This window comes from Bombina bombina, chromosome 1, assembly GCF_027579735.1.
Source record: "Bombina bombina isolate aBomBom1 chromosome 1, aBomBom1.pri, whole genome shotgun sequence".
Lineage (NCBI taxonomy): Eukaryota > Metazoa > Chordata > Amphibia > Anura > Bombinatoridae > Bombina > Bombina bombina.
Window position 1 is genome coordinate 714,623,332 of NC_069499.1, and position 24,674 is coordinate 714,648,005.

The 24,674-nt window shown below is 38.2% G+C and overlaps 1 protein-coding gene across 1 annotated transcript in view; it reads right to left on the reverse strand.

Moving 5' to 3' along the window:
- The window catches only part of LOC128645895 (ubiquitin carboxyl-terminal hydrolase 12), a 318,379-nt gene that overhangs the window by 15,568 nt on the left and 278,137 nt on the right, over nucleotides 1-24,674 (reverse strand). Inside the window, exons 4-5 of the mRNA XM_053699210.1 lie at nucleotides 5,338-5,564; nucleotides 595-671 (exon numbers count right to left, since the gene is read on the reverse strand). Coding sequence (XP_053555185.1) covers nucleotides 595-671; nucleotides 5,338-5,564 — 304 coding nt within the window. The remainder of the gene's footprint in view (nucleotides 1-594; nucleotides 672-5,337; nucleotides 5,565-24,674) is intronic.

Genomic DNA, 24,674 nt, shown 5'->3' on the forward strand with positions numbered 1-24,674 from the left:
TACATGAATCCATCATGCCTTCCACACGCTGAAGGTTTCCAGTGCCAGAGTATGCAAAGCAGCCCCAGAGCATTACTGAGCCACCACCATGCAAAGTGCCTTGTTTTGCCTAGGCCAAAATACGCCCCTGATATATATATATATATATATATATATATATGTGTTTACAGTTACTTCCAATACATTTATGTTATATAAGATGCAAACTATATACAATATTGTTAACTTCTCACATGTCTTCACCAGAAATATGAGATATAGAAGAGAAATTCCTTTATATATGACAAAAACTTAAAGCTGCAAAATGAAGGTGTAGCTGTGTGTGCCATTCTAAAGCTTGATGTTTCATCTGGGCTATATTTTTGAGTGCCCCAGCAAATGCGACAGTCGCCTTACTTCATTTTGTAAATGTACTTCTCGTGCTATAATTTAGAGTAGCTGTAAACAGATACTGTTCTGTGTATTGAGTAAATGTAGCTTTCAGAAAACATTAAATCAATTAGAAACTCCTAAATAAATTCATAATAGTCTGCAACAAAAGTAACATTTTTCTTTTCTATTTACTTTTAAACATAGAATGTGGTGGGGACTCACCTCAAGCAATGTGTAATGGAAGTGTTTTGTTCCACATCAACAGAGAGATCCAGGAAATCTTCATCTTTGCTACTAACCTTGAGAAGACCAAGGGCAGAAGATATTAATTAATATTTTTTAAATTGTTTACAGAAATAACTCTTCATTGAAAGTACTACATCCAAAGTTATACAACATGAATTGCATTATGACATCAATATATAGTGGATGGTGGTTAAAAATAAAAATTATACCATACTTTCCTACATTTCTGTTTGCTATTAGCCAATATAGGGGCAGTTTTGGGTCGTGTGATTTAAATTTTCATTTGTGTTGGCTCACTCTAGTACCACTCACCAACAAAGATTCACCTTACAGTAGAATACAATGGAAACATACAAACAATATATCCAAGTTATAAATCAGGAAGAAAAAGGGAAGATTTATTTAGAATTAAATACAGAATAAATTAATTGCTATCAAATTTGGCATCAGCAACTATATGTACAACCAATATGTAGTCTTTCAACAACATGCAAGCTTAACATTATTGTTTTTTTCAGGAGAAATGTCTGCTTCAATTGTCCTAGAAGTGAAAAATACTCTTGTAGTATGAGCTTTAAAGTGATGGTAAACTCTTCCCCCTTTTTAAAAATTAGCTCTCCCCACATGGCACTTCTGTTGTAGCTATAGCGCCGATTTGGAACAATTCAAACTGTTAGCGCACAGACAAATTGACTTTTGTTGTCTGCGACAGACCACGGGGTATTTGAATTTTATATCTATATTAAAAAGTAAGTTATAGCACATCTTCATTACAACTGATGAATGAAACTTCATCTAAAATATCACTAACATTACGGATCTGATTTTAAAAAGGGGAGAGTTTACCATCACTTTAAGCCTCACGTGTCTTAATGGCTTGATGAGCTAAGATAAGTTACCTTATATAGATGAGAGACCAAGTAAGGTGAATGGCAGAACAGAGCTAGTAAATAAGCCACTCATCTCACTGAGGTAAAATCTGCTGCCTGTTTCAGCTCCTAAGCTTACATTCATATTTTTAAAATAAAGATACCAAGAGAATGAAGAAATATTGATAATAGGAGTAAATTAGAAAGTTTCTTAAAATTGCATGCTCTATTTGGGTTTAGTATATATTTAACATTTAATGCACAAAAAAGCTCCCAAAGGTTTTGAGTGACTTCTATCGATGCTGGTGAATTTTTGATCATCAGGCCCTTTGTCTTTTGACAATACTATCTTCTTGTTGAAATGGGTTTCAAATTCTGCTCCTAAAAATACACAAGTTTGGATGGAAAGAGGATGACTGAGGTCTACAGTAATCACCAATGCTTGTAGAAGGACAACTCTAATCAGTGATACCAGTCATTTAGTTCTGAACATTTGTTTAGTCGCATGCATGTCCATGGCACAAAAGGTCTAAAACAGACAGGAGTATAACCCGGTGTCACGTTTGGCTGTACTAGAATCTTATGAATAGCTTTTGCTCCAAGAACAAATGGAGGGGGAAAAAAAAGTATAGTGTTTTCTTTTGCACATGACTTAATGGGTTTTTAAAAAATGATATAATGTAACTATAATACAACTTTTTTATTAAATCAAAAAACCCAATCACAAATAAATCAGTCTGATATCACTGTCTAAAGGATTAAGTATATGATCTTGAACTACTGATTTTATAGTTGTGAGAAAGAAGCATACTTTTCCCTCAAGAGCTCTTGCAAAATGTCATCTTTAGTAGCTGTTAACCTCAAAAAACAAGCTGCAATTGTTTGTTTTGGAACCAGTATCGACTATCAACTGGAAAGAAAGAATAGAAAAAATAGAAAAGAAAAACAGAGAGTGGTTATGTCCAGCTTGGCCTGTGATTACACATCTCCAATAAAATGTATCTCTGGGTCAGCTGGACATCATTCTGCTGATTTAAAAATAATGCATAGCGAGTAGGTGGGTGATACACTACAATTTGAAAAAGAAAAAAAAATTAATTGTCTCCAATATCCTTGACTATGTGATCCGAAACTGTGGACCCAGGGGAAAAGTCAATAAAGCAAGAAAAGCAGAAATTGAAGCATTTCCTCCAGCTCCAAAGTATACCCACCAGAATTTGTTAAAGTTGGGGGACTGGTTTATAATGAGATGGTTATATCTCACAGCCTCGAAAGTAGTCTTATGATCCCTATAGGGATACAACGTAAAAAGTCTTCATCAGTATCAGAAGGCTCTTAGGCTCTAAATATTACTGGAAGCAGGCTGGAAATGGTGTATATTGAAACAAAAGCTCAGAACAAGAACTGCAGTCTGTTTCCTCATGCGTCATAACAAATCAGGAAGGTCCTACCTATGTATAAATAAAACTTAGGCCCCTTAATTTAATCCATCAGAAGAACTTCAGTGACAAAATCATGGGAGATGAAACTCAAACATTTTCTTCTGTGATCCAGCATATGAATTTAAAATTCTTTCCAATTTACTCTGCTTATCAAATTTGCTTTATTCTCTTGGTATCCTTTGTTAAATGATTAGCAACACACTACTGGGAGGTGAGCACATTGGGTTAGCCAATGACAAGAAGCATATGTGCATCCATCAATCTGATGCTAGCTCCCAGTAATGCATTGCTGCCCCTGTGCATACCTAGTTATAATTGTCAGCAAAGGATAACAAGTAAATGAAGAGAATTAGATAATATAAGTAAATTTGAAAATTGTTTAAAATTGCATGCTCTATCTGAATCATGAGAGACAAATTTTGGGTTTCATGTCCCTTTCATGGTGTTATTACTTTTCCCCTTTATCTTTACTAAGAGATCCTGTAAATAAATATATATTAGAGGAAAATAACAATATCCCCCTTTCTGTCTGTATTCCTGTAGTAAAAACATGGTGACAAATCAGGTGACTGTTTTCTAAGCCATTCCAATATATTTGAACAGCTCCTATTTAAATTAAAACAGTTTGAATTAGTAACTACAAAATCTAGTTAAACACTTTAAAAACTGTCAGAAACAGAAATGTCAGAGGTATTTCAAAGGAGTTTTTGCAAACAATGTCACTGACCTTCATAAAAGAAAAGAATATGCGGCCAAAAAAAAGTAAAACATGGTGGCTAATTCATTCAATATTAAAGATGGCTGTCTGATACGTCTGAGTGCAGGTTTCTCCCTTAACCAATAATAGTAAATCATGACCTATGCAAATAAAAATTTCACATAATTTTGAATCATTTTATCTTTGCATTTTTAATGTCTATACACTTTGTTGCAATCAGAAACTAGCATTCTGGTGTTCGAGCTTCAGTTGTATTAAAGTTTCAGAATTTAAGCGGTGATTTGAGCAGTGTGTTTATGTTTTTTTTAAAAAACAAATGTTTATTAACATTTGAACAGAGCATGCTCAAAAACTTTATCACTTAGGAAAAGCAAATAACCAATGTAATAGGCCACAGAGCATTTTTAAGAGGTCAAGTCACTTGGTTAAAAAAAAAAAAATCCTGCAAAAGAGCAGCTAGATAATTGATTTGAAAACTGCTGTCAATTTTACCCCTGTAAGGTATGGGTTGGGGGGGGGGGGGGCTATTGTGTCATAAAAGCATCTGAAAAGTGTGTTAAAGGAAAGTAAGCACCTTATAATTACAAAACATTTCTGCTGTGCTGCTATAAAATAACTTATCAGCCAAGTCAACGTTTTTTGCTTTTTGTTGCAGCCGTTTTTCAATAGCCAAACTCCACCCACCATTTGCTTTATTTGGAGGAGCCAATCTGGGCTTTAGTCCACAGACAACAAGGCTAGACACTGTCATAAAGTTAGTATACATTGCTTTCTTTTGTAGTTGTTATCTGACAAAGCCAATTTGGAGCAGATATGTAGCAGTGCTTGCCATGAAAACTTAGCAGGGTCCATTTGAAATTATAAAATTACTCAATTTTTAGGGTTAAAATATCATGAGAAGTGGGCAAAAATAATAATAAAATATACTGCAAAGTTGTTTCATTAAGAATAAATTAAAATGTTAAATATGAATGTCAAAGTGTTTACTGTCTCTTTAAAGTGAATGTAAACTTTCAAGAATAAGTGCCCGGTTTTTAAAAATACTATTATAAATTTCACATTGCAGCGTATTTTAAAAAATACTTACCTTTTACTTCAGCAAAGCCGGATTGACAATCCCCCGCACGCAGGTCCTCTGTACTTATGTCAGCGATGACGAAACCGTCTTCCTCCAATCATGGCGTGCTCCCCAGAGCGTCCATGTCGTGAGGCCACGCCGTAATTGGAGGAAGACGGTTTCGTGCTATGCTAAGTACAGAATGAGAAGCGGGCGGGGAACCGCCAATCCAATTTTGCTGAAGAAAAATGTACGTTTCTTGAATGAAAGTGCCCCTGTTTTTAATAGTATTTTTAAAAACCGGGCACTTATTCATGAAAGTTTACATTCACTTTAAATTGGGTTAGTTCAGCGTTTTCTAATCACTTGTGGTGTCCAAACTTTGCTCTCCAGAGGTTTTGGAACTACATTTCCCATGATGCTCAGCCAGCATTTTATCTAGCTGAGCATCATGGGAAATGTAGTTCCAAAACCTCTGGAGAGCAAAGTTTGGACACCCTGAATAGAGTGACCTTGCCAAAAGCCATGTAAGACACTTTATGCAGGAATTCTAATGCACTGAATGTCTCCTCAAACTAAAATGCCTTGAGGACCATAAACTGTTTTATAAGTACTGTGAGAACTGAAACTCACAGCTTCACAATTAAGACATCTAGTTTCATTGGTTAGTGTCCCTTGGAAGATCTCATGAACCCAGGTGAGGTCTGGCTTGTCTGGTTCTTGCGCCTCCAGGGTTCCATTCTGCAGTTTGCCATTTTGTTTCTCCTGCTTCTTCTCTTCCTGCAGCAGATCAGCTATAGTGTTCAGAAGGTAATTTAGGAACTCGTGAGCATCCTGTTGCATGTAGTTATCAAATAGCTCTGGGCAGTTGAGAAAAGAAAGCAGAGATTCACAGTGAGAAACAGAATAAGCCTCAGCTTTAGCAAGAAATAAAAGGGACATAAAAACCCAACATTTTTCTTTTATGATTTAGGTAGAACATACAATTTTAAGAAACTTTCTAATTTTCTCCTATTGTCAATTTTTCTTTGTTCTCTTGGTATCTTTATTTGAAAAAGCAGGAATATAAGCTTACGATCCGGCCCATTTTTGGTTCAGAACCCTGGACAGCGCTTGCTGATTGGTGGCTAAATGCTGAACCAAAGATGGGCCAGCTTGTAAGCTTACATTCCTGCTTTTTCAAATAAAAATGCCAAGAGAATGAAGAAAATATTGATAATAATAGTAAATTAGAAAGTTGCTTAGAATTGCATGCTCTATCTGAATCATTAAAGAAAAAAATGTGGGTTTCATATCCCTTTAATCCTGACATTCAGCGCTAGGTATAATTAACCTAATAATAAATCCCATAAGGCATAATAGTGTAGAAGAAACAGGTCAGTAAGGAGAAAAAAACATAATTTATGTAAGAACTTACCTGATAAATTCATTTCTTTCATATTAGCAAGAGTCCATGAGCTAGTGACGTATGGGATATACATTCCTACCAGGAGGGGCAAAGTTTCCCAAACCTCAAAATGCCTACAAATACACCCCTCACCACACCCACAAATCAGTTTAACGAATAGCCAAGAAGTGGGGTGATAAGAAAAAAGTGCGAAAGCATATAAAATAAGGAATTGGAATAATTGTGCTTTATACAAAAAAATCAAAACCACCACAAAAAAGGGCGGGCCTCATGGACTCTTGCTAATATGAAAGAAATGAATTTATCAGGTAAGTTCTTACATAAATTATGTTTTCTTTCATGTAATTAGCAAGAGACCATGAGCTAGTGACGTATGGGATAATGACTACCCAAGATGTGGATCTTTCAACGCAAGAGTCACTAGATAGGGAGGGATAAAAATAAAGACAGCCAATTCCTGCTGAAAATAATCCACACCCAAAATAAAGTTTAATGAAAAACATAAACAGAAGATTCAAACTGAAACCGCTGCCTGAAGTACTTTTCTACCAAAAACTGCTTCAGAAGAAGAAAATACATCAAAATGGTAGAATTTAGTAAAAGTATGCAAAGAGGACCAAGTTGCTGCTTTGCAAATCTGATCAACCGAAGCTTCATTCCTAAACGCCCAGGAAGTAGAAACTGACCTAGTAGAATGAGCCGTAATCCTTTGAGGCGGAGTTTTACCCGACTCGACATAGGCATGATGAATTAAAGATTTCAACCAAGATGACAAAGAAATGGCAGAAGCTTTCTGGCCTTTTCTAGAACCGGAAAAGATAACAAATAGACTAGAAGTCTTTCGGAAAGACTTAGTAGCTTCAACATAATATTTCAAAGCTCTAACAACATCCAAAGAATGCAACGATTTCTCCTTAGAATTCTTAGGATTAGGACATAATGAGGGAACCACAATTTCTCTACTAATGTTGTTGGAATTCACAACCTTAGGTAAAAATTCAAAAGAAGTTCGCAACACCGCCTTATCCTGATGAAAAATCAGAAAAGGAGACTCACAAGAAAGAGCAGATAATTCAGAGACTCTTCTGGCAGAAGAGATCGCCAAAAGGAACAAAATTTTCCAAGAAAGTAATTTAATGTCCAATGAATGCATGGGTTCAAAAGGAGGAGCTTGAAGAGCCCCCAGAACCAAATTCAGACTCCAAGGAGGAGAAATTGACTTAATGACAGGTTTTATACGAACCAAAGCTTGTACAAAACAATGAATATCAGGAAGATTAGCAATCTTTCTGTGAAAAAGAACAGAAAGAGCAGAGATTTGTCCTTTCAAAGAACTTGCGGATAAACCTTTATCTAAACCATCCTGAAGAAACTGTAAAATTCTCGGAATTCTAAAAGAATGCCAAGAAAAATGATGAGAAAGACACCAAGAAATATAAGTCTTCCAGACTCTATAATATATCTCTCTAGATACAGATTTACGAGCCTGTAACATAGTATTAATCACAGAGTCAGAGAAACCTCTTTGACCAAGAATCAAGCGTTCAATCTCCATACCTTTAAATTTAAGGATTTGAGATCCTGATGGAAAAAAGGACCTTGTGACAGAAGGTCTGGTCTTAGCGGAAGAGTCCACGGATGGCAAGAGGCCATCCGGACAAGATCCTCATACCAAAACCTGTGAGGCCATGCCGGAGCTACCAGCAGAACAAAGTAGCATTTCTTCAGAATCTTGGAGATTACTCTTGGAAGAAGAACTAGAGGCGGAAAGATATAGGCAGGATGATACTTCCAAGGAAGTGATAATGCATCCACTGCTTCCGCCTGAGGATCCCGGGATCTGGACAGATACCTGGGAAGTTTCTTGTTTAGATGAGACGCCATCAGATCTATTTCTGGAAGCTCCCACATTTGAACAATCTGAAGAAATACCTCTGGGTGAAGAGACCATTCGCCCGGATGCAACGTTTGGCGACTGAGATAATCCGCTTCCCAATTGTCTATACCTGGGATATGAACCGCAGAGAGTAGACAGGAGCTGGATTCCGCCCAAACCAGAATTCGAGATACTTCTTTCATAGCCAGAGGACTGTGAGTCCCTCCTTGATGATTGATGTATGCCACAGTTGTGAAATTGTCTGTCTGAAAACAAATGAACGATTCTCTCTTCAGAAGAGGCCAAAACTGAAGAGCTCTGAAAATTGCACGGAGTTCCAAAATATTGATCGGTAATCTCACCTCCTGAGATTCCCAAACTCCTTGTGCCGTCAGAGAACCCCACACAGCTCCCCAACCTGTAAGACTTGCATCTGTTGAAATTACAGTCCAGGTCGGAAGAACAAAAGAAGCCCCCTGAATTAAACGATGGTGATCTGTCCACCACGTTAGAGAGTGTCGTACAATCGGTTTTAAAGATATTAATTGAGATATCTTTGTGTAATCCCTGCACCATTGGTTCAGCATACAGAGCTGAAGAGGTCGCATGTGAAAACGAGCAAAGGGGATCGCGTCCGATGCAGCAGTCATAAGACCTAGAATTTCCATGCATAAGGCTACCGAAGGGAATGATTGTGACTGAAGGTTTCGACAAGCTGAAATCAATTTTAGACGTCTCTTGTCTGTCAAAGACAGAGTCATGGACACTGAATCTATCTGGAAACCCAGAAAGGTTACCCTTGTCTGAGGAATCAATGAACTTTTTAGTGAATTGATCCTCCAACCATGATCTTGAAGAAACAACACAAGTCGATTCGTATGAGATTCTGCTAAATGTAAAGACTGAGCAAGTACCAAGATATCGTCCAAATAAGGAAATACCACAATACCCTGTTCTCTGATTACAGACAGAAGGGCCCCGAGAACCTTTGTAAAAATTCTTGGAGCTGTAGCTAGGCCAAACGGCAGAGCCACAAACTGGTAATGCTTGTCCAGAAAAGAGAATCTCAGGAACTGATAATGATCTGGATGAATCGGAATATGCAGATATGCATCCTGTAAATCTATTGTGGACATATAATGCCCTTGCTGAACAAAAGGCAAGATAGTCCTTACAGTTACCATTTTGAACGTTGGTATCCTTACATAACGATTCAATATTTTTAGATCCAGAACTGGTCTGAAGGAATTCTCCTTCTTTGGTACAATGAAGAGATTCGAATAAAACCCCAGTCCCTGTTCCAGAACTGGAACTGGCATAATTACTCCAGCTAACTCTAGATCTGAAACACATTTCAGAAATGCTTGAGCTTTCACTGGATTTACTGGGACACGGGAAAGAAAAAGTCTCTTTGCAGGAGGTCTTATCTTGAAACCAATTCTGTACCCTTCTGAAACAATGTTCTGAATCCAAAGATTGTGAACAGAATTGATCCAAATTTCTTTGAAAAAACGTAACCTGCCCCCTACCAGCTGAGCTGGAATGAGGGCCGCACCTTCATGTGGACTTAGAGGCTGGCTTTGCTTTTCTAGAAGGCTTGGATTTATTCCAGACTGGAGATGGTTTCCAAACTGAAACTGCTCCTGAGGATGAAGGATCAGGTTTTTGTTCTTTGTTGAAACGAAAAGAACGAAAACGATTATTAGCCCTGTTTTTACCCTTAGATTTTTTATCCTGTGGTAAAAAAGTTCCTTTCCCACCAGTAACAGTTGAGATAATAGAATCCAACTGAGAACCAAATAATTTGTTACCCTGGAAAGAAATGGAAAGTAGAGTCGATTTAGAAGACATATCAGCATTCCAAGTTTTAAGCCATAAAGCTCTTCTAGCTAAAATAGCTAGAGACATAAACCTGACATCAACTCTGATAATATCAAAAATGGCATCACAGATAAAATTATTAGCATGTTGAAGAAGAATAATAATATTATGAGAATCATGATCTGTTACTTGTTGCGCTAAAGTTTCCAACCAAAAAGTTGAAGCTGCAGCAACATCAGCCAATGATATAGCAGGTCTAAGAAGATTACCTGAACACAGATAAGCTTTTCTTAGAAAGGATTCAATTTTCCTATCTAAAGGATCTTTAAACGAAGTACCATCTGACGTAGGAATAGTAGTACGTTTAGCAAGGGTAGAAATAGCCCCATCAACTTTAGGGATTTTGTCCCAAAATTCTAATCTGTCAGACGGCACAGGATATAATTGCTTAAAACGTTTAGAAGGAGTAAATGAATTACCCAAATTATTCCATTCTCTGGAAATTACTTCAGAAATAGCACCAGGAACAGGAAAAACTTCTGGAATAACCACAGGAGATTTAAAGACCTTATCTAAACGTTTAGATTTAGTATCAAGAGGACCAGAATCCTCAATTTCTAAAGCAATTAGTACTTCTTTAAGTGATAACAAATACCAAAATATCACAAAACCAAAGAAATGTGAAATAAATGTGATAAAGTAGTGAACATAAAAAGTGATTTATAAAGTATACTTTAGTGTAAACTAAATACTTATAAAAGTTCATATAAGGATATGTATGTTCTTCCACAATCTTCACGCTTCTATTTTCTTTTGATCCTCATATGAAAAGAAAGAAAGAAATGCCACATAGCGTAACTCTGTAACCTTTTCAAATGCAGAATGCGTGTGTACAAATGCTTACTCACATGAGATGGAGCTATAGCCAAGCTCAGGTTTATGCGCACACCCAATGTTATACTGTTGGGTAAACAGTTGCTTGAACCGGATTTTTGAATAAAAAGGATTTATTTAAAATATAAGTATAAAAAGCGCCACAAGAGCTGCAGAGACCACCAAATACAATAGGATCGGCAATACAATCAAGTAATTGCTCACATTGAGCTTATACACAATACTAGAGACCGTGGTAAGGAGTGCAGAAACTTAACCACACAACCTCCCCCTTAAGAGTCCAGTATATGTTGCTCTCCTCGCTGGTGTGCAGATTCTTGGAAGGACGCCAAAGAACAAGAAACACTGTATCCTTCTATCCAATGTACTTCTTTAAGTAAAGAACGAATAAATTCCATTTTAAATAAATATGAAGATTTATCAGCATCAACCTCTGAGACAGAATCCTCTGAACCAGAAGAGTCATTAGAATCAGAATGATGTTCATTTAAAAATTCATCTGTATAAAGAGAAGTTTTAAAAGATTTTTTATGTTTACTAGAAGGAGGAATAACAGACATAGCCTTCTTGATGGATTCAGAAACAAAATCTCTTATGTTATCAGTAACATTCTGAACATTAGATGTTGATGGAACTGCAACAGGTAATGGTATATTACTAAAGGAAATATTATCTGCATTAACAAGTTTGTCATGACAATTAATACAAACAACAGCTGGAGGAACAGCTACCAAAAGTTTACAGCAGATACACTTAGCTTTGGTAGTTCCAGCACCAGACGATTTTCCTGAAGTATCTTCTGACTCAGATGCAACGTGAGACATCTTGCAATATGTAAGAGAAAAAACAACATGTAAAGCAAAATTGATCAAATTCCTTAAATGACAGTTTCAGGAATGGGAAAAAATGCCAAGTAACAAGCTTCTAGCAACCAGAAGCAAAGAAAAACAGAATTTATGCTTACCTGATAAATTACTTTCTCCAACGGTGTGTCCGGTCCACGGCGTCATCCTTACTTGTGGGATATTCTCTTCCCCAACAGGAAATGGCAAAGAGCCCAGCAAAGCTGGTCACATGATCCCTCATAGGCTCCGCCTTCCCCAGTCATTCGACCGACGTAAAGGAGGAATATGCATAGGAGAAATCATATGATACCGTGGTGACTGTAGTTAGAGAAAATAATTCATCAGACCTGATTAAAAAACCAGGGCGGGCCGTGGACCGGACACACCGTTGGAGAAAGTAATTTATCAGGTAAGCATAAATTCTGTTTTCTCCAACATAGGTGTGTCCGGTCCACAGCGTCATCCTTACTTGTGGGAACCAATACCAAAGCTTTAGGACACGGATGATGGGAGGGAGCAAATCAGGTCACCTAGATGGAAGGCACCACGGCTTGCAAAACCTTTCTCCCAAAAAACATAATTTATGTAAGAACTTACCTGATAAATTCATTTCTTTCATATTAACAAGAGTCCATGAGCTAGTGACGTATGGGATATACATTCCTACCAGGAGGGGCAAAGTTTCCCAAACCTTAAAATGCCTATAAATACACCCCTCACCACACCCACAAATCAGTTTAACGAATAGCCAAGAAGTGGGGTGATAAGAAAAAAAGTGCGAAGCATATAAAATAAGGAATTGGAATAATTGTGCTTTATACAAAAAAATCATAACCACCACAAAAAAGGGTGGGCCTCATGGACTCTTGTTAATATGAAAGAAATGAATTTATCAGGTAAGTTCTTACATAAATTATGTTTTCTTTCATGTAATTAACAAGAGTCCATGAGCTAGTGACGTATGGGATAATGAATACCCAAGATGTGGATCTTTCCACACAAGAGTCACTAGAGAGGGAGGGATAAAATAAAGACAGCCAATTCCTGCTGAAAATAATCCACACCCAAAATAAAGTTTAATAAAAAACATAAGCAGAAGATTCAAACCGAAACCACTGCCTGAAGTACCTTTCTACCAAAAACTGCTTCAGAAGAAGAGAACACATCAAAATGGTAGAATTTAGTAAAAGTATGCAAAGAGGACCAAGTCGCTGCTTTGCAAATCTGATCAACTGAAGCTTCATTCCTAAACGCCCAGGAAGTAGAAACTGACCTAGTAGAATGAGCTGTAATCCTCTGAGGCGGAGTCTTACCCGATTTAACATAGGCAAGATGAATTAAAGATTTCAACCAGGATGCCAAAGAAATGGCAGAAGCTTTCTGGCCTTTTCTAGAACCAGAAAAGATGACAAATAGACTAGAAGTCTTTCGGAAAGATTTAGTAGCTTCAACATAATATTTCAAAGCTCTAACAACATCCAAAGAATGTAACGATTTTTCCTTAGAATTCTTAGGATTAGGACATAATGAAGGAACCACGATTTCTCTACTAATGTTGTTGGAATTCACAACCTTAGGTAAGAATTCAAAAGAAGTTCGCAACACCGCCTTATCCTGATGAAAAATCAGAAAAGGAGACTCACAAGAAAGAGCAGATAATTCAGAAACTCTTCTGGCAGAAGAGATGGCCAAAAGGAACAAAACTTTCCAAGAAAGCAATTTAATGTCCAATGAATGCATAGGTTCAAACGGAGGAGCTTGAAGAGCTCCCAGAACCAAATTCAAACTCCATGGAGGAGAAATTGACTTAATGACAGGTTTTATACGAACCAAAGCTTGTACAAAACAATGAATATCAGGAAGAATAGCAATCTTTCTGTGAAAAAGAACAGAAAGAGCAGAGATTTGTCCTTTCAAGGAACTTGCGGACAAACCCTTATCTAAACCATCCTGAAGAAATTGTAATATTCTCGGAATTCTAAAAGAATACCAAGAAAAATGATGAGTAAGACACCAAGAAATATAAGTCTTCCAGACTCTATAATATATCTCTCTAGATACAGATTTACGAGCCTGTAACATAGTATCAATCACAGAGTCAGAGAAACCTCTTTGACTAAGAATCAAGCGTTCAATCTCCATACCTTTAAATTTAAGGATTTCAGATCCGGATGGAAAAAAGGACCTTGCGACAGAAGGTCTGGTCTTAACGGAAGAGTCCATGGTTGGCAAGATGCCATCCGGACAAGATCCGCATACCAAAACCTGTGAGGCCATGCCGGAGCTATTAGCAGAACAAACGAGCATTCCCTCAGAATCTTGGAGATTACTCTTGGAAGAAGAACTAGAGGCGGAAAGATATAGGCAGGATGATACTTCCAAGGAAGTGATAATGCATCCACTGCCTCCGCCTGAGGATCCCGGGATCAGGATAGATACCTGGGAAGTTTCTTGTTTAGATGAGAGGCCATCAGATCTATCTCTGGAAGCCCCCACATTTGAACAATCTGAAGAAATACCTCTGGGTGAAGAGACCATTCGCCCGGGTGCAACGTTTGGCGACTGAGATAATCCGCTTCCCAATTGTCTACACCTGGGATATGAACCGCAGAGATTAGACAGGAGCTGGATTCCGCCCAAACCAAAATTCGAGATACTTCTTTCATAGCCAGAGGACTGTGAGTCCCTCCTTGATGATTGATGTATGCCACAGTTGTGACATTGTCTGTCTGAAAACAAATGAACGATTCTCTCTTCAGAAGAGGCCAAAACTGAAGAGCTCTGAAAATTGCACGGAGTTCCAAAATATTGATCGGTAATCTCACCTCCTGAGATTCCCAAACTCCCTGTGCCGTCAGAGATCCCCACACAGCTCCCCAACCTGTGAGACTTGCATCTGTTGAAATTACAGTCCAGGTCGGAAGAACAAAAGAAGCCCCCTGAATTAAACGATGGTGATCTGTCCACCACGTTAGAGAGTGTCGAACAATCGGTTTTAAAGATATTAATTGATATATCTTCGTGTAATCCCTGCACCATTGGTTCAGCATACAGAGCTGAAGAGGTCGCATGTGAAAACGAGCAAAGGGGATCGCGTCCGATGCAGCAGTCATAAGACCTAGAATTTCCATGCATAAGGCTACCGAAGGGAATGATTGAGACTGAAGGTTTCGACAAGCTGTAATCAATTTTAGACGTCTCTTGTCTGTTAAAGACAGAGTCATGGACACTGAATCTATCTGGAAACCCAGAAAGGTTACCCTTGTTTGAGGAATCAAAGAACTTTTGGTAAATTGATCCTCCAACCATGATCTTGAAGAAACAACACAAGTCGATTCGTATGAGACTCTGCTAAATGTAAAGACTGAGCAAGTACCAAGATATCGTCCAAATAAGGAAATACCACAATACCCTGTTCTCTGATTACAGACAGAAGGGCACCGAGAATCTTTGTGAAAATTCTTGGAGCTGTAGCAAGGCCAAACGGTAGAGCCACAAATTGGTAATGCTTGTCTAGAAAAGAGAATCTCAGGAACTGAAAATGATCTGGATGAATCGGAATATGCAGATATGCATCCTGTAAATCTATTGTGGACATATAATTCCCTTGCTGAACAAAAGGCAATATAGTCCTTACAGTTACCATCTTGAACGTTGGTATCCTTACATAACGATTCAATAATTTTAGATCCAGAACTGGTCTGAAGGAATTCTCCTTCTTTGGTACAATGAAGAGATTTGAATAAAACCCCATCCCCTGTTCCGGAACTGGAACTGGCATAATTACTCCAGCCAACTCTAGATCTGAAACACAATTCAGAAATGCTTGAGCTTTCACTGGATTTACTGGGACACGGGAAAGAAAAAATCTCTTTGCAGGAGGTCTCATCTTGAAACCAATTCTGTACCCTTCTGAAACAATGTTCTGAATCCAAAGATTGTGAACAGAATTGATCCAAATTTCTTTGAAAAAACGTAACCTGCCCCCTACCAGCTGAACTGGAATGAGGGCCGTACCTTCATGTGAACTTAGAAGCAGGCTTTGCCTTTCTAGCAGGCTTGGATTTATTCCAGACTGGAGATGGTTTCCAAACTGAAACTGCTCCTGAGGACGAAGGATCAGGCTTTTGTTCTTTGTTGAAACGAAAGGAACGAAAACGATTGTTAGCCCTGTTTTTACCTTTAGATTTTTTATCCTGTGGTAAAAAAGTTCCTTTCCCACCAGTAACAGTTGAAATAATAGAATCCAACTGAGAACCAAATAATTTGTTTCCCTGGAAAGAAATGGAAAGTAGAGTTGATTTAGAAGCCATATCAGCATTCCAAGTCTTAAGCCATAAAGCTCTTCTGGCTAAGATAGCCAGAGACATAAACCTAACATCAACTCTAATAATATCAAAAATGGCATCACAGATAAAATTATTAGCATGCTGGAGAAGAATAATAATATCATGAGAATCACGATTTGCTACTTGTTGCGCTAGGGTTTCCAACCAAAAAGTTGAAGCTGCAGCAACATCAGCCAATGATATAGCAGGTCTAAGAAGATTACCTGAACACAGATAAGCTTTTCTTAGAAAGGATTCAATTTTTCTATCTAAAGGATCCTTAAACGAGGTACCATCTGACGTAGGAATGGTAGTACGTTTAGCAAGGGTAGAAATAGCCCCATCAACTTTAGGGATTTTGTCCCAAAATTCTAACCTGTCAGGCGGAACAGGATATAATTGCTTAAAACGTTTAGAAGGAGTAAATGAATTACCCAATTTATCCCATTCTTTGGAAATCACTGCAGAAATAGCATTAGGAACAGGAAAAACTTCTGGAATAACCGCAGGAGCTTTAAAAACCTTATCCAAACGTATAGAATTAGTATCAAGAGGACTAGAATCCTCTATTTCTAAAGCAATTAGTACTTCTTTAAGTAAAGAGCGAATAAATTCCATCTTAAATAAATATGAAGATTTATCAGCATCAATCTCTGAGATAGAATCCTCTGAACCTGAAGAGTCCAAAGAATCAGAATGATGGTGTTCATTTAAAAATTCATCTGTAGAGAGAGAAGATTTAAAAGTCTTTTTACGTTTACTAGAAGGAGAAATAACAGACAAAGCCTTCTTTATGGATTCAGAAACAAAATCTCTTATGTTATCAGGAACATTCTGCACCTTAGATGTTGAGGGAACTGCAACAGGCAATGGTACATTAATAAAGGAAATATTATCTGCTTTAACAAGTTTGTCATGACAATTATTACAAACAACAGCTGGAGGAATAGCTACCAAAAATTTACAGCAGATACACTTAGCTTTGGTAGATCCAGCAGGCAGTGATTTTCCTGTAGTATCTTCTGGCTCAGATGCAACGTGAGACATCTTGCAATATGTAAGAGAAAAAACAACATATAAAGCAAAATAGATCAAATTCCTTATAAGACAGTTTCAGGAATGGGAAAGAATGCCAAATATCAAGCTTCTAGCAACCAGAAGCAAATGAAAAATGAGACTGAAATAATGTGGAGACAAAAGCGACGCCCATTTTTTTAGCGCCAAATAAGACGCCCACATTATTTGGCGCCTAAATGCTTTTGGCGCCAAAAATGACGCCACATCCGGAACGCCGACAATTTTGGCGCAAAATAACGTCAAAAAATGACGTAACTTCCGGCGACACGTATGACGCCGGAAACGGAAAAGAAATTTTTGCGCCAAAAAAGTCCGCGCCAAGAATGACGCAATAAAATGAAGCATTTTCAGCCCCCGCGAGCCTAACAGCCCACAGGGAAAAAAGTCAAATTTTTGAGGTAAGAAAAATATGATAATTCAATGCATAATCCCAAATATGAAACTGACTGTCTGAAAATAAGGAAAGTTGAACATTCTGAGTCAAGGCAAATAAATGTTTGAATACATATATTTAGAACTTTATAAATAAAATGCCCAACCATAGCTTAGAGTGTCACAGAAAATAAGACTTACTTACCCCAGGACACTCATCTACATGTTTGTAGAAAGCCAAACCAGTACTGAAACGAGAATCAGTAGAGGTAATGGTAAATATAAGAGTATATCGTCGATCTGAAAAGGGAGGTAAGAGATGAATCTCTACGACCGATAACAGAGAACCTTATGAAATAGACCCCGTAGAAGGAGATCACTGCATTCAATAGGCAATACTCTCTTCACATCCCTCTGACATTCACTGCACGCTGAGAGGAAAACCGGGCTCCAACTTGCTGCGGAGCGCATATCAACGTAGAATCTAGCACAAACTTACTTCACCACCTCCCTTGGAGGCAAAGTTTGTAAAACTGATTTGTGGGTGTGGTGAGGGGTGTATTTATAGGCATTTTAAGGTTTGGGAAACTTTGCCCCTCCTGGTAGGAATGTATATCCCATACGTCACTAGCTCATGGACTCTTGTTAATTACATGAAAGAAATAGCCTCAGAAGAAGCAAAAGTATCAAATTTGTAAAGTTTGGTAATAGTGTGCAGTGAAGACCAAGTCGCTGCCTTACATATCTGATCAACAGAAGCCTCGTTCTTGAAGGCCCATGTGGAAGCCACAGCCCTAGTGGAGTGAGCTGTGATTCTTTCAGGAGGCTGCCGTCCGGCAGTCTCATAAGCCAATCGGATGATGCTTTTAAGCCAAAAAGAGAGAGAGGTAGAAGTTGCTTTTTGACCTCTCCTTTTACCAGAATAAACAACAAACAAGGAAGATGTTTGTCTGAAATCCTTTGTAGCCTCTAAATAGAATTTTAGAGCACGAACTACATCCAAATTGTGCAACAAACGTTCCTTCTTTGAAACTGGATTCGGACACAAAGAAGGCACAACTATCTCCTGGTTAATATTTTTGTTAGAAACAACTTTCGGAAGAAAAACATAATTTATGTAAGAACTTACCTGATAAATTCATTTCTTTCATATTAGCAAGAGTCCATGAGCTAGTGACGTATGGGATATACATTCCTACCAGGAGGGGCAAAGTTTCCCAAACCTCAAAATGCCTATAAATACACCCCTCACCACACCCACAATTCAGTTTAACGAATAGCCAAGAAGTGGGGTGATAAAAAAGTGCGAAAGCATATAAAATAAGGAATTGGAATAATTGTGCTTTATACAAAATCATAACCACCACAAAAAAAGGGCGGGCCTCATGGACTCTTGCTAATATGAAAGAAATGAATTTATCAGGTAAGTTCTTACATAAATTATGTTTTCTTTCATGTAATTAGCAAGAGTCCATGAGCTAGTGACGTATGGGATAATGACTACCCAAGAAGTGGATCTTTCCACACAAGAGTCACTAGAGAGGGAGGGATAAAATAAAGACAGCCAATTCCTGCTGAAAATAATCCACACCCAAAATAAAGTTTAATCGAAAAACATAAGCAGAAGATTCAACTTTTCTACCAAAAACTGCTTCAGAAGAAGAAAATACATCAAAATGGTAGAATTTAGTAAAAGTGTGCAAAGAGGACCAAGTCGCTGCTTTGCAGATCTGGTCAACCGAAGCTTCATTCCTAAACGCCCAGGAAGTAGAAACTGACCTAGTAGAATGAGCTGTAATTCTCTGAGGCGGAGTTTTACCCGACTCAACATAGGCAAGATGAATTAAAGATTTCAACCAAGATGCCAAAGAAATGGCAGAAGCTTTCTGGCCTTTTCTAGAACCGGAAAAGATAACAAATAGACTAGAAGTCTTACGAAAAGATTTCGTAGCTTCAACATAATATTTCAAAGCTCTAACAACATCCAAAGAATGCAACGATTTCTCCTTAGAATTCTTAGGATTAGGACATAATGAAGGAACCACAATTTCTCTACTAATGTTGTTGGAATTCACAACTTTAGGTAAAAATTCAAAAGAAGTTCGCAACACCGCCTTATCCTGATGAAAAATCAGAAAAGGAGACTCACAAGAAAGAGCAGATAATTCAGAAACTCTTCTGGCAGAAGAGATGGCCAAAAGGAACAAAACTTTCCAAGAAAGTAATTTAATGTCCAATGAATGCATAGGTTCAAACGGAGGAGCTTGAAGAGCTCCCAGAACCAAATTCAAACTCCAAGGAGGAGAAATTGACTTAATGACAGGTTTTATACGAACCAAAGCTTGTACAAAACAATGAATATCAGGAAGAATAGCAATCTTTCTGTGAAAAAGAACAGAAAGAGCAGAGATTTGTCCTTTCAAAGAACTTGCGGACAAACCTTTATCTAAACCATCCTGAAGGAACTGTAAAATTCTCGGTATTCTAAAAGAATGCCAGGAAAAATGATGAGAAAGACACCAAGAAATATAAGTCTTCCAGACTCTATAATATATCTCTCGAGATACAGATTTACGAGCCTGTAACATAGTATTAATCACAGAGTCAGAGAAACCTCTTTGACCAAGAATCAAGCGTTCAATCTCCATACCTTTAAATTTAAGGATTTCAGATCCTGATGGAAAAAAGGACCTTGTGACAGAAGGTCTGGTCTTAACGGAAGAGTCCACGGTTGGCAAGAGGCCATCCGGACAAGATCCGCATACCAAAACCTGTGAGGCCATGCCGGAGCTACCAGCAGAACAAACGAGCATTCCTTCAGAATCTTGGAGATTACTCTTGGAAGAAGAACTAGAGGCGGAAAGATATAGGCAGGATGATACTTCCAAGGAAGTGATAATGCATCCACTGCCTCCGCCTGAGGATCCCGGGATCTGGACAGATACCTGGGAAGTTTCTTGTTTAGATGGGACGCCATCAGATCTATTTCTGGAAGTTCCCACATTTGAACAATCTGAAGAAATACCTCTGGGTGAAGAGACCATTCGCCCGGATGCAACGTTTGGCGACTGAGATAATCCGCTTCCCAATTGTCTACACCTGGGATATGAACCGCAGAGATTAGACAGGAGCTGGATTCCGCCCAAACCAAAATTCGAGATACTTCTTTCATAGCCAGAGGACTGTGAGTCCCTCCTTGATGATTGATGTATGCCACAGTTGTGACATTGTCTGTCTGAAAACAAATGAACGATTCTCTCTTTAGAAGAGGCCAAAACTGAAGAGCTCTGAAAATTGCACGGAGTTCCAAAATATTGATCGGTAATCTCACCTCCTGAGATTCCCAAACTCCTTGTGCCGTCAGAGATCCCCACACAGCTCCCCAACCTGTGAGACTTGCAGCTGTTGAAATTACAGTCCAGGTCGGAAGCACAAAAGAAGCCCCCTGAATTAAACGATGGTGATCTGTCCACCATGTTAGAGAGTGTCGAACAATCGGTTTTAAAGATATTAATTGAGATATCTTTGTGTAATCCTTGCACCATTGCTTCAGCATACAGAGCTGAAGAGGTCGCATGTGAAAACGAGCAAAGGGGATCGCGTCCGATGCAGCAGTCATAAGACCTAGAATTTCCATGCATAAGGCTACCGAAGGGAATGATTGTGACTGAAGGTTTCGACAAGCTGTAATCAACTTTAGACGTCTCTTGTCTGTTAAAGACAGAGTCATGGACACTGAATCCATCTGGAAACCCAGAAAGGTTACCCTTGTCTGAGGAATCAAAGAACTTTTTGGTAAATTGATCCTCCAACCATGATCTTGAAGAAACAACACAAGTCGATTCGTATGAGATTCTGCTAAATGTAAAGACTGAGCAAGTACCAAGATATCGTCCAAATAAGGAAATACCACAATACCCTGTTCTCTGATTACAGACAGCAGGGCACCGAGAACCTTTGTAAAAATTCTTGGAGCTGTAGCTAGGCCAAACGGCAGAGCCACAAACTGGTAATGCTTGTCCAGAAACGAGAATCTCAGGAACTGATAATGATCTGGATGAATCGGAATATGCAGATATGCATCCTGTAAATCTATTGTGGACATATAATTCCCTTGCTGAACAAAAGGTAAGATAGTCCTTACAGTTACCATCTTGAACGTTGGTATCCTTACATAACGATTCAATATTTTTAGATCCAGAACTGGTCTGAAAGAATTCTCCTTCTTTGGTACAATGAAGAGATTTGAATAAAACCCCATCCCCTGTTCCGGAACTGGAACTGGCATAATTACTCCAGTCAACTCTAGATCTGAAACACATTTCAGAAATGCTTGAGCTTTTACTGGATTTACTGGGACACGGGAAAGAAAAAATCTCTTTGCAGGAGGTCTCAACTTGAAACCAATTCTGTACCCTTCTGAAACAATGCTCTGAATCCAAAGATTGTGAACAGAATTGATCCAAATTTCCTTGAAAAAACGTAACCTGCCCCCTACCAGCTGAGCTGGAATGAGGGCCGCACCTTCATGTGGACTTAGAAGCAGGCTTTGCCTTTCTAGCTGGCTTGGATTTATTCCAAACTGGAGATGGTCTCCAAACTGAAACTGCTCCTGAGGATGAAGGATCAGGCTTTTGTTCTTTGTTGAAACGAAAGGAACGAAAACGATTATTAGCCCTGTTTTTACCTTTAGATTTTTTATCCTGTGGTAAAAAAGTTCCTTTCCCACCAGTAACAGTTGAAATAATGGAATCCAACTGAGAACCAAATAATTTGTTACCCTGGAAAGAAATGGAAAGTAAAGTTGATTTAGAAGCCATATCAGCATTCCAAGTTTTAAGCCATAAAGCTCTTCTAGCTAAAATAGCTAGAGACATAAACCTGACATCAACTCTGATAATATCAAAAATGGCATCACAGATAAAATTATTAGCATGTTGAAGAAGAATAATAATATCATGAGAATCACGATGTGTTACTTGTTGCGCTAAAGTTTCCAACCAAAAAGTTGAAGCTGCAGCAACATCAGCCAAAGATATAGCAGGTCTAAGAAGATTACCTGAACACAGATAAGCTTTTCTTAGAAAGGACTCAATTTTCCTATCTAGAGGATCCTTAAACGAAGTACCATCTGACGTAGGAATAGTAGTACGTTTAGCAAGGGTAGAAATAGCCCCATCAACTTTAGGGATCTTGTCCCAAAATTCTAATCTGTCAGACGGCACAGGATATAATTGCTTAAAACGTTTAGAAGGAGTAAATGAATTACCCAAATTATCCCATTCTTTGGAAATTACTGCAGAAATAGCATCAGGGACAGGAAAAACTTCTGGAATAACTACAGGAGATTTAAAAACCTTATTTAAACGTTTAGATTTAGTATCAAGAGGACCAGAATCCTCTATTTCTAAAGCAATTAGGACTTCTTTAAGTAAAGAACGAATAAATTCCATTTTAAATAAATATGAAGATTTATCAGCATCAACCTCTGAGACAGAATCCTCTGAACCAGAGGAATCATCAGAATCAGAATGATGATGTTCAGTTAAAAATTCATCTGTAGGGAGAGAAGTTTTAAAAAAATTTTTACGTTTACTAGAAGGAGAAATAACAGACATAGCCTTCTTTATGGATTCAGAAACAAAATCTCTTATATTATCAGGAACATTCTGCACCTTAGATGTTGAAGGAACTGCAACAGGCAATGGTACTTTACTAAAGGAAATATTATCTGCTTTAACAAGTTTGTCATGACAATCAATACAAACAACAGCTGGAGAAATAGCTACCAAAAGTTTACAGCAGATACACTTAGCTTTGGTAGATTCAGCACTTGACAGCGATTTTCCTGTAGTATCTTCTGACTCAGATGCAACGTGAGACATCTTGCAATATGTAAGAGAAAAAACAACATATATATAAAGCAAAATTGATCAAATTCCTTAAATGACAGTTTCAGGAATGGGAAAAAATGCCAAAGAACAAGCTTCTAGCAACCAGAAGCAATAAAAAATGAGACTTAAATAATGTGGAGACAAAAGTGACGCCCATATTTTTTCGCGCCAAATAAGACGCCCACATTATTTGGCGCCTAAATGCTTTTTGGCGCCAAAAATGACGCCACATCCGGAACGCCGACATTTTTGGCGCAAAATAACGTCAAAAAATGACGCAACTTCCGGCGACACGTATGACGCCGGAAACGGAAATAGAATTTTTGCGCCAAAAAAGTCCGCGCCAAGAATGACGCAATAAAATGAAGCATTTTCAGCCCCCGCGAGCCTAACAGCCCACAGGGAAAAAGTCAAATTTTAAGGTAAGAAAAATGTTAAAAATGCATTATCCCAAATATGAAACTGACTGTCTGAAAATAAGGAAAGTTGAACATTCTGAGTCAAGGCAAATAAATGTTTGAATACATATATTTAGAACTTTATAAACAAAGTGCCCAACCATAGCTAGGAGTGTCACAGAAAATAAGACTTACTTACCCCAGGACACTCATCTACATATAGTAGATAGCCAAACCAGTACTGAAACGAGAATCAGCAGAGGTAATGGTATATATAAGAGTATATCGTCGATCTGAAAAGGGAGGTAAGAGATGAATCTCTACGACCGATAACAGAGAACCTATGAAATAGACCCCTTAGAAGGAGATCACTGCATTCAAATAGGCAATACTCTCCTCACATCCCTCTGACATTCACTGCACGCTGAGAGGAAAACCGGGCTCCAACTTGCTGCGGAGCGCATATCAACGTAGAATCTAGCACAAACTTACTTCACCACCTCCATCGGAGGCAAAGTTTGTAAAACTGAATTGTGGGTGTGGTGAGGGGTGTATTTATAGGCATTTTGAGGTTTGGGAAACTTTGCCCCTCCTGGTAGGAATGTATATCCCATACGTCACTAGCTCATGGACTCTTGCTAATTACATGAAAGAAATCAGGTTTAGTACGCAAAACCACCTTATCTGCATGGAACACCAGATAAGGAGGAGAACACTGCAGAGCAGATAACTCTGAAACTCTTCTAGCAGAAGAAATTGCAACCAAAAATAAAACTTTCCAAGATAATAACTTAATATCTACGGAATGTAAGGGTTCAAACGGAACCCCTTGAAGAACTGAAAGAACTAAATTGAGACTCCAAGGAGGAGTCAAAGGTTTGTAAACAGGCTTGATTCTAACCAGAGCCTGAACAAAAGCTTGAACATCTGGCACAGCCGCCAGCTTTTTGTGAAGTAAAACAGATAAAGCAGAAATCTGTCCCTTCAAAGAACTTGCAGATAATCCTTTCTCCAAACCCTCTTGTAGAAAGGATAGAATCTTAGGAATTTTTACCCT